At 39.3% G+C, this 17,167-nt stretch overlaps 1 protein-coding gene across 6 annotated transcripts in view; it reads left to right on the plus strand.

Annotated features, from left to right (window-relative positions):
- Positions 1-17,167, plus strand: part of LOC103177699 (multiple PDZ domain protein) — a 107,710-nt gene that overhangs the window by 36,676 nt on the left and 53,867 nt on the right. For 4 of the 6 annotated variants that reach the window (XM_042332387.1, XM_042332397.1, XM_042332406.1 and 1 more), the window contains exons 17-22: positions 324-503; positions 1,166-1,375; positions 3,931-4,056; positions 6,188-6,349; positions 11,293-11,419; positions 16,598-16,796. In XM_042332387.1, coding sequence (XP_042188321.1) covers positions 324-503; positions 1,166-1,375; positions 3,931-4,056; positions 6,188-6,349; positions 11,293-11,419; positions 16,598-16,796 — 1,004 coding nt within the window. The remainder of the gene's footprint in view (positions 1-323; positions 504-1,165; positions 1,376-3,930; positions 4,057-6,187; positions 6,350-11,292; positions 11,420-16,597; positions 16,797-17,167) is intronic. The other 2 variants (XM_042332389.1, XM_042332403.1) reach the window with 2 other exon arrangements.

Below are 17,167 nucleotides of genomic sequence, written 5' to 3' on the forward strand. Positions count from 1 at the left end.
GTGTGTTGTTTTGGAGTAATGTCCAGAATAAACTTATATTTACTGCAGAGTGGGGTAAATAAACACTTTGAGATATCTCAACAACGTGATAAGGGGTGATATCAAATGTAAGGATGATTAAAGTCACCTGACTTACTCAAGACGTGAAATTCTTAAGAGGGCAGTTTTCGAGGAGTTTTTTTTGTGAAGGTTGAGTTTCTTTCAAAGTATGAGGAAGACAATTATTAGTTGAAAGTTTGTACAATGCATTCTTTAAACCTTTTTATGGATCTTGTTTGTTATTGAATGCAAATTATAACTTATAAAAAATATTGTTTTTCAAGGTGCATGTAGATCTAGATGGGCTTACTGTACCTTCTGAGACTGATACAGATGAGATTGATACAAGACAGAGTGGTATAGATGCACCTGGGTCTCACTTAGCAATGTGGGAAGCAGAAATCCAAGACATAGAATTGGAGAAGGGCAATTCAGGTCTTGGGTTCAGTATTCTTGACTACCAGGTATGTAAATATAATTTGATTATTCGTGTCCAACATGTTTTGCTCATCAGAGGTTATGAGAGTTGTATTATTTTTTTAAAAAACAATTAAAATGAGATCTAAATTGCTGCACTGTAGTTCAAACTAAAAGGAAATATAACAACAACAACTTGCACTTATATAGCAGCCTCGATGCAGGATAACGTCTTAGAGCGTTTATGAAATGGTCTCATCTGAAATGTCTGAATCACTTCATGCCCTAGCAACTCCCTACCTCTCTGGCCTGCTTGCACCTCACTTCAATGCCTGCACCCTTCATTCAGGTGGCTCCGGCCTTCTGCAAGTCCCTCATCTCTCCCCTTCATCATTGGCAACCATGCTTTCATCCACTATGCCCCGAAACTCTGGAAGTCTGCCTAATCTCCACCTTGCCCCCTCTTTGCCCATCTTCTGACATCTGAAGACTTTCCTCTTTGACTGTGGCTATGGTCATGTCCCCTTTCTCCCTGGCTTGGTATCAAACTCCACCATTGTTAAAGCGCTATGAGATGCTACCCTGAGGCGCTGTATAAATGCAATTTGTGATTGTCCATCTTTTCAGAAGAGATTTTACAACTGATATGAACTATTAATGGTAATATAATTTTATATTAATAGTAATATAATTTTATATTAAACCACAGGATCCAGTTGACCCAATACAGACCGTTATTGTGATTCGTTCATTGGTACCCGATGGGGTAGCGGAACGAGATGGCCGATTACTTCCTGGAGATCGACTCATGTTTGTAAACAACACCAACTTAGAGAATGCTGCTCTTGAGGAAGCTGTTCAGGCACTGAAAGGTGCAACAGCAGGCAAAGTTAGAATTGGAGTAGCCAAGCCTTTACCAGTAAGTTGATTTCATTTTTACATCCAAGCTGATGTAGTATGAATTATGGCTTTACACTTGTTTAGCCTGTTCTGTTAATTATTTTGATTCCTGTGCAAAAGTGATGGCTCAAGAAATGTTCGTGCATTTGTTAGTTTGCTATTGTTTAATCAATTGTACATCTATTTATCACAGCATGGGCTGCAAGATAGGAATATTTATGTATCATTTTGGTAGAGGCCAACACACATTTTTCAGATTTTTCTCTCTTCACAAAAATTGTGTTAAAATGTATAGATTACATAACTGTATCCTATTCTGTAAGGATTTAGACTCATTACAAAAAATCTTTCCTGGAACTTTCCAGAGAAACCCAAAAAGAACTCAAGCAAAAACCCTTCTGATCGATCAAACTCTTTGGCTGAATCCTCCTTGGTCAGCCTCCTACCCCTTCCCTCCCTGACCTTCACCCCTCCCGATTCCATCCCCCAGCTCGGATGCGCATTCTTGACTGTCCAGTGCTTTGGGACGTTCTCCTGATGTGAAAAGTGCAATACAAATGTATTTTGTTGTTGAATCTCTAATGTGAACAATTGTACCCGGCTCCCAGTATTTTAACTATTGTAATCCTTAAAGATCTACAATAACTGCCTCCCTCAGCTTTAAAAATAGTACACATTTTTAAAATTAACCAAAGTATCAAGTGAATGCCATGGAGAAGGTGGAGCATGGGAGATCTGGAGAACAGAGAGAGTGAGAGATAGTTAGAAAACTGAGGGGAATGATTATGTGTAAATGTGAGAGGGAGTTGAAGGAGAGGGGGAGGAAGTAGTGGGTGAGAAATAGCAATAAAGAGGAAGACAGAAAACTAGAGGGGCAAAAAGATACATGTAGACAAACAGGATAGATTCTCATTTACAAACCAAGCACACTTATGCTCACTGCCAACAGTTTGCTAATACAAACCTTCTTTCGCAGATGAGACCTACTCTCGATTGCCCAACCTGAGACAGATCACTTTACTAGTTAAATAGGATGCTTACTCTAGTATAGTGTCGCAGGAAACAAGTTTCATATTTTTAAAGGTGTTCTAAATTAATCTGAAAACATGTTGCACAGTATTGAAGGCTGTTACACAATATTGTCAGCTGCAGGATCACCCCTTTATCTAGTGCAGGTAATTTGAACATCTCAACCAGCTAGGTGTAAATATAGTACAAGGCTCAACTTGTGTAATCTCAAGAATTCTGATACTGAAATACAAATCCTGTGCTGCTTACGTAGCCATGAATCCTAGTTTGACCCAGCAGAATGTCAGTGCAGTCGACAGGTAATTTTTATGTAATGAGATTGACAGGTTATTTTGGACATTATTAGCTAATACAATTATAGCAGCAAAATTCACCTTTTGACTTGGCTTTAGCAGCTGTCTTTCAGCCTCTCTGCACCCACTCTTTGGAACTCCATCCAATAATCCCTTCGCCTTGCTCCATCCCTTGCCTCTTTCAAGGCACGACTCAAGACCCTCCTTTTCGACCGTGCCTTCAGCTGCCCTCCTACCTGTCTGCCCTCCCTCATCCCAACCCTGTCCTCCCACGCTCGGGGCCTGATCTCCAACTGTTCAGCACCTTGGGATATCCTCCCGACGTGAAAGGCGCTTTACAAATGTAATTCTGTTGTTGTTTAAAAATCTGCCTTGAGGTGATCAGTTAATTGTTTTTGTGAAAGTGCATAAAGAGCAAATTTTATCTTGTTTTTCTGATTGTTATTGTTATTGCACGAACATGTGTTTAATTGAGTTCAGACTTCCCGTATATTGGCAGAAAAAATAATTAATTGTTAGAGCTAAGACAGATATAACCTGTGAGTTATCATTTTTGAAATACTTGTACTTGGGGTTGAAGATCCACAGAACCAGTCATGTCTGCCACAAGGTGTGGTGTATGTGTGTGAATCTTTATCTAAAGTTGGTTTATTAGTGCTGGTGCAACGTCTTTACAGCTCTCATTTATAGTTAATTGAATGTACATGCTGTTTTAATAACCTGTCTTATGAGTTTAGTTTTTAATATACAATATGGTTTCAGGGTTCAAGTAAAATTTGCATGTGTCTAAATTCATTTCCTTTTTTATGTGCTTTGCTGTAGTTTCATTACTATTTGTGGAGATTTAAATCAAGAGACTAGAACTCCAACATGAAATATGCTGTATGAGCTTCAGTTAGAAACGAATATGTTAATTGCTGCGTGTAAAGTTGGGCTGAAGCTGGATAGTTCACTTTATTTAGGATGGTGTTTTTAGTCCTTTCAAAGACCATTCGTATGCTAGTGCTTTTACAGAACACCTGAGGTGTTTTATCAGACAAACCAAAAATGTTTCTTCTGATTGTGACTTGCTTATGTTCTCAAGAAGATTGGAAGTGATGAAATCGCCACAGAAACATGCAAATTACGTTAAGGATGAAATCTGGACTTTCATACTAACCCAGACGCTTTTAGCTATAACAATAGAGCTTTACAGGTTTATTTCATTTGCATGCCTGCTAATTGTGGTATACTGAAAACTCCACTCTCTCAGCAGTTTTCTCCAGAGGAGGGGGATGTGCCTATTAAAGAGGACTCTCTGCTCTACCTGGGTCAGCCTTATGGCATTGATGAGGAGGAAGCAGCCGATGCTGCTCTCTTTCATGCAGAACTGGCACTGGTTAGTTATCTTTAAGTTCTGAGCTGCACATGAAATCTGCATGTGTAGTTGTCTACTAACCAGCATCATTAAATGGGAGAACACTAAGCCACGCAAGTCCCAATTGGGCATCAACTAATTATTGTGTCCTGGATTGGCATTAACAAAAAGATTGTGAGTCAAAATCAGCTGTTGGAAGCGGATGAGAGCAATAGGTAATGACAGTAAACATTAGTTGTCAAGCTATCAAATAATCAAGTGTGTGCTTGCAAACATTAAAGGCTAAGACAAAACAGTTCTACCCTCCTGGTGTTCATTGCCACTGAATAAGAAAAACAGTGCCCTCCTATCTTCATGAATACCAGTTTAGGCAAGAAAATAGAAACAGATTCTATTCTAAGATATTTAACCTTTGATTTTCATTTCTAAACTGAAGATGGCTAAATTAAAATGGTTGGCCAGGTTAATCTGTAAGATTTGCAGAGAAATTGACTGAATTTTATACAGTTGGAGCTTCTTATAATGCGGTGGTTTGGGTCGATAAAATCAGACTTGCATTATAATGTAGTGCCGGCACCACTGACATCACGTCCTGAGTGCTCCCTGCCAATCCACACACATCTGCAGTATAAAAAGACCCATTTTGTTACTATGTCTGGTTGTATATTTTCTTATAGGAATCCCTCAGATAACCATTTTTAAATAAAGCAGTACAGAATCATTTGATATATTCTTTGCTGCAGATAGACCCCTTTTTCATATGCTTCATCATGTTATTTAACCTTCCATTCCATCAGACTAAATGTTTTAGTGGCCTAGATTTTTTCTTATCCCAAACTGCTGCAAGGAGAGGAACAGAGAAATACAGTGCATTCTTATTTATTTTTATTGAGAGGACATAGAAAAACATCAAGAAAATGCAAAATAAAAACATAAGTGGTGTTATTGTAATACTGGTATTTGGTTTAAATTATTTATTCCTTCCTGGAGTCCCTCTAACTTGTTCCGTCCTTCACCTCATTCAAGGTCCATCTCAAGACCTACCTCTTTGACCGTGCTTTTGGTTACCTTTCCCCTTCCCAACCCCCCTTGGCTCCCACCCCCAGCGGCTCCGACTCCCAGCTTGGGTGTCCAGCCTGTTACTAGGCAATTGGGACGCTAAGCCATTTGGGACGTTCTCCTAGCATGAAAGGTGCTACATCAATGTAAATTTGTAATGTATTTGGTGATATGACAGAATACATTATCAGTGTGTCCAACATAAGGAATGGATACTACATTCCAACCATGTCAACACAATTTTTGGATTCCTGCTTGAAATTGTTAAGTAGTTGAAAACTGCTATACAAGAAACTTGCACTATCATGCCTTTTGTTCACCCATTGCCTGCCATGAACCCAGATGCTAAATTCCTTGTGCATGTTCCAGTGCGAGCACGTGTAAGTTAACTTGGACCATGTCCAAACCAACCACCAAATGTTCCAAGTGCTGTCTGCTTTTATTATTCTGTGGCTCAGTTAGTGCCATTGTTAGTGTGATGATGCAACAAATTAAATGAATCACCTGGTTGGTTAGATAGTATTACTGTAAATAGCATTTGGGAACAAATCCACACACTTCATAAACAAAAGCATTCAGTAACAAATCTATTATTCTCTCCTGATTATGATTTATAAGCTGTTTGATGTACATTTGTTTAGGAGATAGCTAGCTGTATATACTATTTGTGTTACTCAACCTAAATTCCTGAGATATGCAGATGGAAAGGTCAACTTGCAATATTAAAAAATTAGCACTTTTGAAAAACGTGGAGGAAAGTGTCAATTTAATAAAATGTGTGGAATTTGCGTGGCCAGTGGAGAAACCAGGACCATCTTTTACGAGTGCTTATGTCACTTAACCACTAGGTTTGTTTGCACTAATGTAACATTAACATGTATTGTGGTGATTCTTTTGCAGCACATGACTAATCCAACGTGGTTTTAGCTTCTAATTCTTCTCAGGAGAGGTGCCAAAGGTATTGATGATGGGAACCATATCTGATTTGATAACGGCTTATTTGGACAGTATGAAAACTTTGGATACATGTAATATTTTTTCCTTTTGTTTTATGTGGAAAATAAAATTAATATTTTTGAATACTAATTTCTAGGTAGAAACAACTGAGCCAGACTTTGGTGAAGAACAGATATTTAATGGGAAATTATCCCAAGAAGCTGAGGACATTCTTCATGCCTCCACTATTGCCATGCATGGCAGTACTTGTAGTGAAGACTTAAGTATTAACCTCTCAATTCCATCATTGATTTGCAAGGTAATACATATATTTCAAGTGAAAATGTTACTTTATAATTCTTATAATACTACAGAACAACAGATTTGCTGAGAATAATGGCTATTTCCTAGTATTTATGTCGTACCAAAATTATTAATGGATGTATTAAATTCTTCTTTATTCATTTAACCTCCATATATAAATCAATGGACAGTATAAACACCTGAGTTCATTCAAACATGTGGTTTATCCCAAGATAGTGAATCTTATGTTTGCTTTTAAATGCTATTTGCAATTTCACAAAATGTACATCCACTTATTAATGGAATATTGTAACGCTGCATGGTATCAATATATTAATTGCTGGAGTATTGTCCTTCGGATGAGACTTGCTGTGCACAAATTGATTGCTGTGTTTGCTTCCAAATACACAGTAACAACAGTTTACAGTAATTCCTGTGAAACACTTTGAGGCATCTTGACAGCGTGATAAGACGCTATATAAGGCATGATAAGGCGTCCATAAAACATAGTCACTCCTCTTTACATTGTATCCTATGAAGCGCTTTGGGGCATCCTCCCAACGTGCAAGGTGCTTGGTGCAAGGAGGAGGTGACCAAGGGGGTTATTTTTAAATTGGTGAAAAGATTTGTTTCAATTCTGAATGTAACCCAGGAAATCTGTGGTATAGATCCTGAACCTAAGCTGTAAGATTGGCATTTTTTTGAAATCAGAAAATTCTCAAAAATAAATCCTGTCAGCCTGACTCTGGTAGCACTCTCATCTCTGAGTCAAAAGATTTTGGTTTCATGTTCCACCTTGGGACTTGGAATCGCATTGTCTAAGCTGACACTCCAGTGCAGTGCTGGGTGGGTGTTGCATTGTAGAATGTGCCATCCTTTGGATGAAACATTAATGTCGACCTGAACAGGCAGACAGGACCTCGGTTTAAAGATCCCACAGCACTTCAAAAAGAGAAGGGAGTTTATCCCAGTGTCCTGGCCAACAAATTCCCAAATAAAATTGGTCACTTGTTTCATGCCTGTTTGTGGGACATTGCTGTGCAGAAACTGTCTGCCATGTTTTGCTTAAAAATACACAGTCAATCCAGTTTACAGTATATCCTGTTAAGTGCTTTTAGATGTCTCGGCAATGTGATAAGGCTCTATAACAAATGCAAGCATTAGAGAAAGATTTTTTTCTCATATCTGCACATTTAAGAAATGTGAAAGGGTAGGTGATATTACATCAGAGACACTGCTCCATTCTGGCACAATATTCTAAACAGAAGCTTTAACATCTGGTTACACCAAAAGCCACAATCTAGTGCCATGTACGGATGGCTGTAAAATGGTCGGGCAAATTCTGTTACAATTCACACCATCATGTAATTAAAAAAAGACTTAAATGTTAGTGCTCGCACATAGTAAAGTATAAGTGAAGTGAGGATTTCATTTGAAATATTGAAACTTTAAAAAAATTCCTTAATTTGCGTTCATTTTCATAAATCCTGAATTAAATGGGGCATGGTTAAATAGAAATAATTGTTTTTTTTAACCAATTTTTGTTGTGTTATTTAGCACAAGGAATGGGTCAAGAAATAACTGCAATTTTCTTAATTAATTAGTGCCACTGTTCCTTAATCATCACTTATGTAATCAGCATCCTGTTCCAGCTTCTGATCCTGATCCTGCCAGGCATCTAACACTCGTAAAAGCACATCACCATACCATATGTATGGTTTCCATTTGTCTGGCATGGCATGCGGACTCTTGACCCCTGAAGGATATGCTGCTTATCTCATCTCTGAGAATTTAGGTGCAAGAGCCAAGGCTTGGAGAATCCAGAGTGTGATCTTTGGTACTCCTTGAGGGTAACCAGCTGAAACTGTGCTGCCTATCCAACTAGGACCAACCTTCGTGTTGGAGTATTGAGTTAAACAGGAGTTGAGTGAGAAGAATCTCAGTGACTGGTCTGCTCCTCCAAGTCCTACTGACAAACTAGGCTGGGATTAGGTAAGCAGGGCGACCCACAGGGGACAGAGTCCTCATACCAGACCAGACAAATGAAAAATGTATATGTAGAATACTGAGTAGTTTGCTTGAAAAGTGTACGGTTATACAGACTGCAGCCAACACAACCAATCTTCTGTCCATCTCTCATTACCTTTGTGGATGAAATGCTGTCTAAGTTTTTAAAGGAACAGTGTCCCAGTGGATGTCTTACTCTTTCATTTGTTATTCTTCTGTGTGTGCAGATTAAAAAAGAATTAAAAAAATACAGAAATGTAAAGTATATAGTGTAACTTCCTTGTTATTTGCTTATGTAAATTGTGGCTATTGTGAAAAGGCATTAAATGTCGACCAGCGTAATTGTAATTATAGTGTTGCTAATTTCCTCACAGTTTGCAGAATTTGTAGAAATTGATGTTCCATGCATCATGGAGACCTGAAGCAGTGGAATTACATTTGCAACCACTTTCCACCAGCTGTTATGTTTTTCTTGAAATGATCTTGGTCTAAGTTCCACTTCAAGGCAAATTCAAAAAATGCTAAGTACCATAAAACTGAACCATATTTGTAGGACTGAGGAGTCAAATACTTTAGGTCAGTGCAAACATTCAGAACCTATGGAGCATTTTAAGCTCTGTTTAATTAACTGGATGAAGGCTTGTTTTAATTTCTCTAAGACCTGAAGATCTGAGTACATTATAATTTTCAAAAGCAATCAACAATCAATTTGGAAAGCAAGCTTAGGAACCATGAATGAATGCTAAGGTTTTGGATAAAAAAATTCAATGTAAGGAATGTTCTCTAGGTTATTGTAATGGATGGCTAAGGTTTGAGTAATATTCATTATTATTGATAAATAATAATCGGATTTTAGTTTTTTTAAAACGTTTTTTTTAAAAAATGTATTGCCTTAGCTCAGTTGGTAGCACTCTCGCCTCTGCTTCAGAAGGTTGTGGGTTCAAGCCCCCACTTTGGGACTTGGAACTCATACAGTTTAAGCTGACACTCCAATTCAGTGCAGGGGATATGCTGCATGGTTGAAGGTGCCTTTCTTCTGATGAGATGTTAAACTAAGACCCCGACTGCTTTTTCAAATCATCTCATGGCAATATTCTAAAAGAGAAGGGAGTTTCTCTCTCCTCGTGTCCTGGCCAACAATACTCCAAATACAATTGGTCATTCACTTCATAATAATAATCCTATAATAATAATCCTTGCATTTGATATAGCGCTTTTCACGTCGGGAGGACGTCCCAAAGCGCTTCACAGAACGCTGTAAAGTGAATTGACTGTATATTTGTGGGCGAACGCGGCAGCCAATTGCGCACAGCAATGTCCCACAAACAGTCGTAGATTGAAAATGACCAATTTATTATTGTTTTTGGTTTTTGGAGGGATTATTATTAGGCTCTGTGTGGAGTAAGGAAACTTGCCCAAGGTTTCGCCCTCTGCCTGGAATTGAACTCAGGTCTCTCACTTGCAAAGCGAGTGCTCTAACCACTGAGCTACAGGACTCCTACAGGACTTCATGGCTATTTGTGGGACATTCCTTTCCTGGGTCTCCTTCGAGCTGAACTGGCTTCAAGGTGACATGCCTGTCAATGGAATGTCAGAATCAAACTGGCAGTCTTGGTCGCCTGGCGGTCTGCAGTATTCCAGGGCACTGCTGATAACAGCACAGCCGGCCTGGCTCATCGGCAGGACCAGGAAGGCAGACTAATCACTGGGGGCAGGGAGTCATCCCACTCAGCTCCTGCTAACCCTGCAAGCCAAAGCACTAGCGGGTAGGGTGGTCCTAGCTGGGCAAGCAATGAGACAGCTTGCCAGACAGCAATATCATTGGCAAGCTATGTGGTTTTAGCTGGTTAAACTCCAGCAATATCCCAATGCACACTCTGGGGTCCCCAAGCCTTGGCTCTTGCCAGCCTCTGCCTATCAGTTTCCGGAATTAGGTAAGCGGGATGCATCCCTCCAGGGAGAGAGTGCACAATAATCTATCTCTGGGATTTCCATGTGTAGGTGGGATGCATGGAAACCTTAGCTTGGTTTGGATACTATTAAGCATGGTAATGGGTTCCTGCATGTGTCAGACAGTAGGCTGACAAAAAAAACTGCACAACTTAGCTATCGCGGTTGCCCACAAAACACACAGCCACTTCAATTTACAATATATCATGTAAAGCACTTCCTTTGGATGTCCTCCCAACAAGAAAGCGGCTACACCAAAATGTAAGGATTATTATTATTAAAAATGTTTGCAGATGTGCTTTTTGCATTGAGAGGATTTTGAAAGCTAATAATGTATTCCTTTAATTTACAAAGAATGTACAGCATGGAAACCAGTCATTCGACTCAATACGGTGTTTATACTCCACACAAGTTGAGTTAAAAGTCTTAGTACATAGTGCTAAGACTTTTAAATGATCAGCAGTGAAAATTAATATATTTTTGAAAATATTATGCCAATGTTTCATGTTGAAACTGAGAAGTATCAAGTACACTGTTTACAAAAATGAGCATTTAATAAACAAAGATAGCAAGATAAGAATTTTCGTAACTTTTTTTTGTCAGCCAGCTGTCTTGACACATGCAGAACACATGAGAACATTAATTAAATTGTAGCAGTACATTTTGAAGCAGTACTTGGAAGAATGAGAATGAATGAATGTCAGAAGAATAAATTAATGAATGAGACCCATTACCTAAATGGGGTGTTTTGGGGCTGGGCATGTTTGCTTCTAATCTGAGAAAGGTGTCAGTACCCTTGTCAGTAAGAGAAATTGTAAAAGTTTGTTTAAAGGGTTATTTCTTAATTCATAGCACTTGATAGTAGATATCTGTGAAGCGCTTTGAGACGTTTTGACATGATAAGGCAATGACAATAGATTGTTCTTTAACTAGTTTGGAATGATGCTGCTTTATGAACACTTCACTTTCAAGGTTTATTGAAGATTGTGTTTTACTTCTAAGGATGTACAGGAAAACTCAGCGGGTGAATGCAGTGTATCCTCACTGGAAGAGAGTGTTGAGAAGCAGATGTCCCCTACTAGCACATTTGAAAAAACTATCACTATTGCAAAAGGGAATGCTAGCCTTGGTAAGTTTATAAGGATATATATTTATTAAACTTCTAAGAGTTTTTTTTTCTGGTGGATCTGATTTGAAGATGTTATTTTACATGTTTTGCTGATATATCTATCTATATATGTCTAAGCTGACACTCCCAACTGAGATCTGCGGATTGCTGCTTTGTTGGAGGTTACGTCCTTCGGATGAGCTGTTAATCGAGGACCCATCTGCTTGTTGACATAAATTATCCCATGGCACTATTTGAAAAGAGAAGAGAGTTTCCCCTGGTGTTCTAGCCAAGAGTCCCCCAGATAAAATTGGTCATTCACCTCGTGGCTGTTTGTGGGACATTACTGGGCATAAATTGGCTGCCATATTTATCTGTAAAATACACAGTATACTTTAGAGTAAAGACATCCTCCCAAAGTGAAGGAGACTATTGCAAATACAAATGCAAGGATAATTATGTTTTTTTTAAAAGTCCTTTTGGAAAAAAAATTTGTTACATTTTTGAAGGCATAAGAATTTTCAATTTACTTACAGTAAATGGTTAACAGGTTATAATGGGGATAGAGGTTTCTGCCAACAAGTTTAAAGAATGAAATCAGCAGTTACCTGCCAACCATTGAGGAATAGAATTGCTGTTGGAGCATTTAGATAATAATAATAATCCTTGCATTTGATATAGCGCCTTATCACATCTTCGAGGCATCTCAAAGTGCTTCACAGAATATACTGTAAAGTGAATTGACTGTATATTTTGTTGGCGAAAAGTTCAAATGGTTGAATATGTGACTCAGTGGGCCATCTGGGCCAGATTTAAATAAGAAGGATCTGACAGAGAGAAGCCTAGGCCTTCTGTTCCTACTATCAAGTTAGATTGAATCTGAAGCCTCAGTCTTTCTCACAGCCTTCTGTTGGTAATATTTGCCAGCTGCTGGGTTTGTCCTTATTAGATGGTTACTGCATGGTTACTTGTCATTGACCTTCTGCTGCCAGTTTCACCATCCAGTTCACATGATTCAGAAATAAAGGCACTGAGGAGATACCTTTTTCTTTCTTGGCATTCTTATTTAAAACCATCTTCATAATTTCCTGTGTGATGTAGAAAAGGAATATCCTTGCTTAAAATCTGCATACACTGACCGCGTGCAGAACCACTAATGTCTGCACCGTATGCTGCAGGAGCACAACAGCATTTTAATTTATCTGAGCTGTGTTCCAAAATGAAATTGACTTAATAACCAGTGTTTTGCTGCCATCTGCTGCTTGTATATAATATAACGCAATCCAAAGCTTTATTGCTTCATTGATTTGTTAAAGGGATTTGTCCAAGTAACACAACTGTTTGTAGGACAGAGGGATCACTACAGTTAAATATAAAGCATTCAAATTTTTAATGTGAATCTTTCATTTTTTTAATGCTCACACACAGCTAGAAATAATTTGAAATAAAAGTAAAACAATACTGTTCCAATCAAATTATTCCTGCAATTACAAGCAAATGGGGTTTCTAAGCTTTTCCTTCACTCCTGAATAACAGTAACTTACAACATGTTGTGCCTTTCAGTCCTGGATATGTTGACTGCCTAGTCAGTTATTTACAAGGGACAGGATTGTACACAAGAATGATAATTGCAAAAAAAAGCTGATGAGGTGGGGACCAGTCAGGGAATAAAAGCGACTCAAAATGCCCTCTTAGATTATTCATATTTTGCTTTTCTAAAGAAATGTTCAGGGTGAATTAGTTGATTGGCTGTCATGTCAGAGTCACAGCTATGTAATAACTTAGACCAGAGGGATGGGAAAATTGTGAAGAAAACAGCATTGGGGAAGGATGTGCAATAATGATGAGAAAATGGCTACAAATCAGTTCATGTTCAGTACATGAAACCAAAATGGAAGGCTTGAAACTGAATTCAGCAACAAATATTTCACTTTCATCAGATTTTATTTGATTATTTTTGCTTTAATAAGAAGAAAAAATGATAATATTTGCATTTAATACCTTAGCGATTAAAGGTAGCCATTGCAACATGAAGTTAAAGCCTTAAATTTACTAAATAATTATTTGCTATGGGAGAGAGAACCAAGATATATTTAGTAAACAGTAATGGATTATTTCTTCTGCTCGATGAGTCATTGGCAAGAGAGAAAATGGCAACAGATTTAAGATAATAGCAAAAAGAATTAACGAGCATGTAACTTTTGCAGGCTGCTCCATTTGGTTGTTTTATTAGATCTTTTGCATTGAAAAATTGTGTCCAATTATTCTAATTTCTGATCACTGGGAAATGCCTCTGCATTAAGTCAGGTCAAGTGGAGAGGAGAGAGCGAAGCTAGGACTGCAGGATGGAGTTCCAGAGGGTGGGGGCAGAGTGGCTGTAGGCCCATCCGTGGTAAGGAGTTAGGAGGTCACATAGGAGGTCACTTGGAGGGCTTTGAAAGTGAGAATCAGGGTCTTTAAATGTATCCTCTGTGTGATGGGATGCCAGTGGAATCGGGCAAGGGTGGGGTTGATAGGGTCGCGGAGCCTCGTGCGGGTGAAGACACGAGTTGCAGAGTTCTAGATGATCTGCAACCTATCGAGGGAGGAGTTGGGGAGGCTGACAAGCAGGAAGTTTGCGTAGTCGAGCCTGGATGTTATGAATGCGTGTATGAGGGTCTCGGAGGTCTTCGGTGTGACAGTGGCGGAGCCAAGCAATGTTGCAGAGATGGGGAAAGGCGGAGCTGGTCATGGTACCGATGTGGGGTATCAAGGCCAGTTGAGTGTCGAACAGGATGCCGAGGTTCTGTATTGGCTCCATGAGATGTAAGTGCATCCATGGAGGGAGATGTTGTCAGTGCCCAAGGTGTGGAGGCGCTGACGGGAGTCAAGTAGGAGGGCCTTGGTCTTATTGACATTCAACTGCACGCACTGGTCCTGGAATCGAGGGTGGAGGTAGAGAGGTTGAGTTGGGTGTCATCCGCATACATGTGGAAGTTGACCCCATGTCTGCGTATGATGTCACCAAGAGGGAGCATATAGATATTGAAAAGGAGAGGGCCAAGGACAGAGCTCTGAGGGATGCCACACGTGACGGTGCGGAGGCTGGAAGAGAAATCGTTGACAAAGTGGAGATGGTGGGCGAGTTAGGATTCAAACCAGGCAAGGGCAGGGCCACGAAGATTGAGCTGAGAGGAGAGGCGGTGTAGGAGGATAGAATGGTCGACAGTGTTGAAGGAAGCAGAGAGGTCGGGGAGGACAAGGAGGCAGAGAGATCCCTGGTCGCAGATGTTCAGCATGTCGTTGTTGACTTTGACCATGCCGTTTCCGTGCTGTAGGCAGCACAATACCCCGAATGGAGGGGTTCAGAGAGGGAATGGCAGGAGAGGAGAGCGCGAAGCTAGGATGCAACGACTTGTTCTAGGGCCTTGGAGAAGAATGGGAAGTTGGAGATAAGGAGATAACTGGAAAGTAGGGATGGGTCCAGGGAAGATATTTTGAGGATGGGGGTAATTTTACAGGGGTGGGAACAGTGCCAGTGGATAAGGAGAGGTTGATGATGTTGGTTAAGAGAGGTGGAGGTGAGAGGGGTGGAGATGGGGTCGAGGAAGCAGGTGGTCGGCTTCATTATTGAGATGATGAAGGTGAGGGAAGGGGGGGAGACAAGATCAAAGATGTATACGGAGGGATGGATGGGTGCTGTGGCGTGAGGGGAAGGTGGCGAAGGGGTAGCAGTGGACCGGGCAGAGGTAGTCGAATGAATCCCCTCGATTTTGGATTTGAGGAAATCCAACATCTCCTCGCAATTGGAATTAGAGGAGAGGATGGGCGAGACGCGGAGTAGGTGGTTAGTGGTGGAGAAGAGGAGCTTGGGATTCTCCTCTTAAACAAGGCCAAAAAATAATACAATATTAAACAAGGCCAAAAAATAACTGATGAACAGGTGCACTGCTGTTCCATGGCTGTCAATTTCTACATTCCAGGTGTAAAATGATTGTAATCCTTTTATTTAGGGAATTATCAAAATATACTAAGTTAATTGTTCCTGAACATCTGTACAAATTAAACAGCTGTTGGGGCCTTTACCCACAATCACCTGACATCTTCATGATGCTGCTTTCTGCAATACAAAACCCAGTAGCACAACTCACACCAAGGCAATTATTTGCTAGTCCTTCCTGTCAATGTATTTTAAGTTCTACTCATTTATTTGTAACCCATTTAAAAATTTGCTTTTCCCAAGCCCAGTTTCAATACAGGTTTAATTTTTGGTGGATGAAGGATCTGTAAATGATAATCATTCTTACATTTGGTATAGCACCTTTCACATCGGTAGAACGTCTCAAAGCGCTTTGTAAGATTAACTGTGAAGTGGAATAACTGTGTAGTGACAGCGATGAAACACGTGACAATTTTATTTGGGAGATTGTTGGCCAGGATATCGGGAGAAATTTGTAAGGGTTTCAAAAAGAAAACCAGTCCAACTCTTGGGAACTAAAATGATTTGATGTTGATATAAATGTAGCAAATTAATCCTGTGAGAAGTTTCATGGATAGACCATAGTGACCAAAGGTTGATTCCTGCTGAGACTTCTTTATGTTTAAATAAAAAATGTTTTTGTGTCATATAAAGGGTTATAACGTTGATGCATTTAGCTATTAAACCTTTTCTACCAGTTGATCAAAATTTAGCAAATTAGATCTTTTAATCCTAATGCCCCACCATTCCACCATACCTTTTAACACCTCTACAAACCAAATATAATATTACAAACCAAATATCTGCATATTAAACACCGTATTGATTCCTTACTGCTTTTTGGGCCAAAACATTCCACATTTTCATAACCTGTGTGAAGAAATGTTTCCTGACCTCAGTTCTAACTTTTGGCTCTGATTTTAAGGCTATGTCCTCTTGTAATGAGTTCCTCTACCAAAGTGTTGTACGCTATTTAACCTGTCAATTCCTTTCATTATTTTAAATACAGTGGTTTAGCATAGCTGAGGAATACAAGAAGACTGAGGCTAGATGCTTTCCTAATTTTCTTGATAATCCTGATTTCTCCCTAACATTTTGTTGGGAATTGGAAGATCCAGCTGTACATCATTTTCCTCTTCCTCATTCAATAATATCTATGATTGCAAATGGAACGAACATATTTTATTGGTGTGAGCTTGGTGGTCCAAACTTGTTGATGCACATTTTTATGTTGTGTGTAGGTATGACTGTCAGTGCCAGTAAGGATGGATTAGGAATGATTGTGCGAAATATTATTCATGGTGGATCCATCAGTCGTGATGGCCGCATTGGGGTAGGTGACTGCATCTTGGCAATCAATGGGGAGCCAACAACAGACCTCACCAATGCCCAGTCCCGTGCAATGCTGCGAAAACATTCTCTGATTGGACCAGAAATAACGTAAGTGGACAAATCCTAGCATTAGAAATCTATTTGGGGGATTAAAGTATGATCAACTAACCAGCTAAATTTTTAGATAATACTGCAATACTTTATATTTGTTAATAGTAATTGTTCATACTTCAAGGGAATTATTTCAATATTTTTGAAGTTAGTGCTATTGATGGACCTGATCCAACTTTGACAAGCATTTGAAAAATAAAAGAGATGTCAACAGATTGATGGATATTGAAATTTATTTATTCAGAAGTAGAATAAAATTTCCAAAATGTGGGTAATCTTGGCAGCTGTCAGTATGTTTCTGCATGCTCACTAGGATAAATATTTGGCCCTGCCTTCATACTGAGATTGCAGTTTGAAATCAAGCTGGA

Source organism: Callorhinchus milii, unplaced genomic scaffold (genome assembly GCF_018977255.1).
Source record: "Callorhinchus milii isolate IMCB2004 unplaced genomic scaffold, IMCB_Cmil_1.0 Scaffold1, whole genome shotgun sequence".
In the NCBI taxonomy this organism is placed as follows: domain Eukaryota; kingdom Metazoa; phylum Chordata; class Chondrichthyes; order Chimaeriformes; family Callorhinchidae; genus Callorhinchus; species Callorhinchus milii.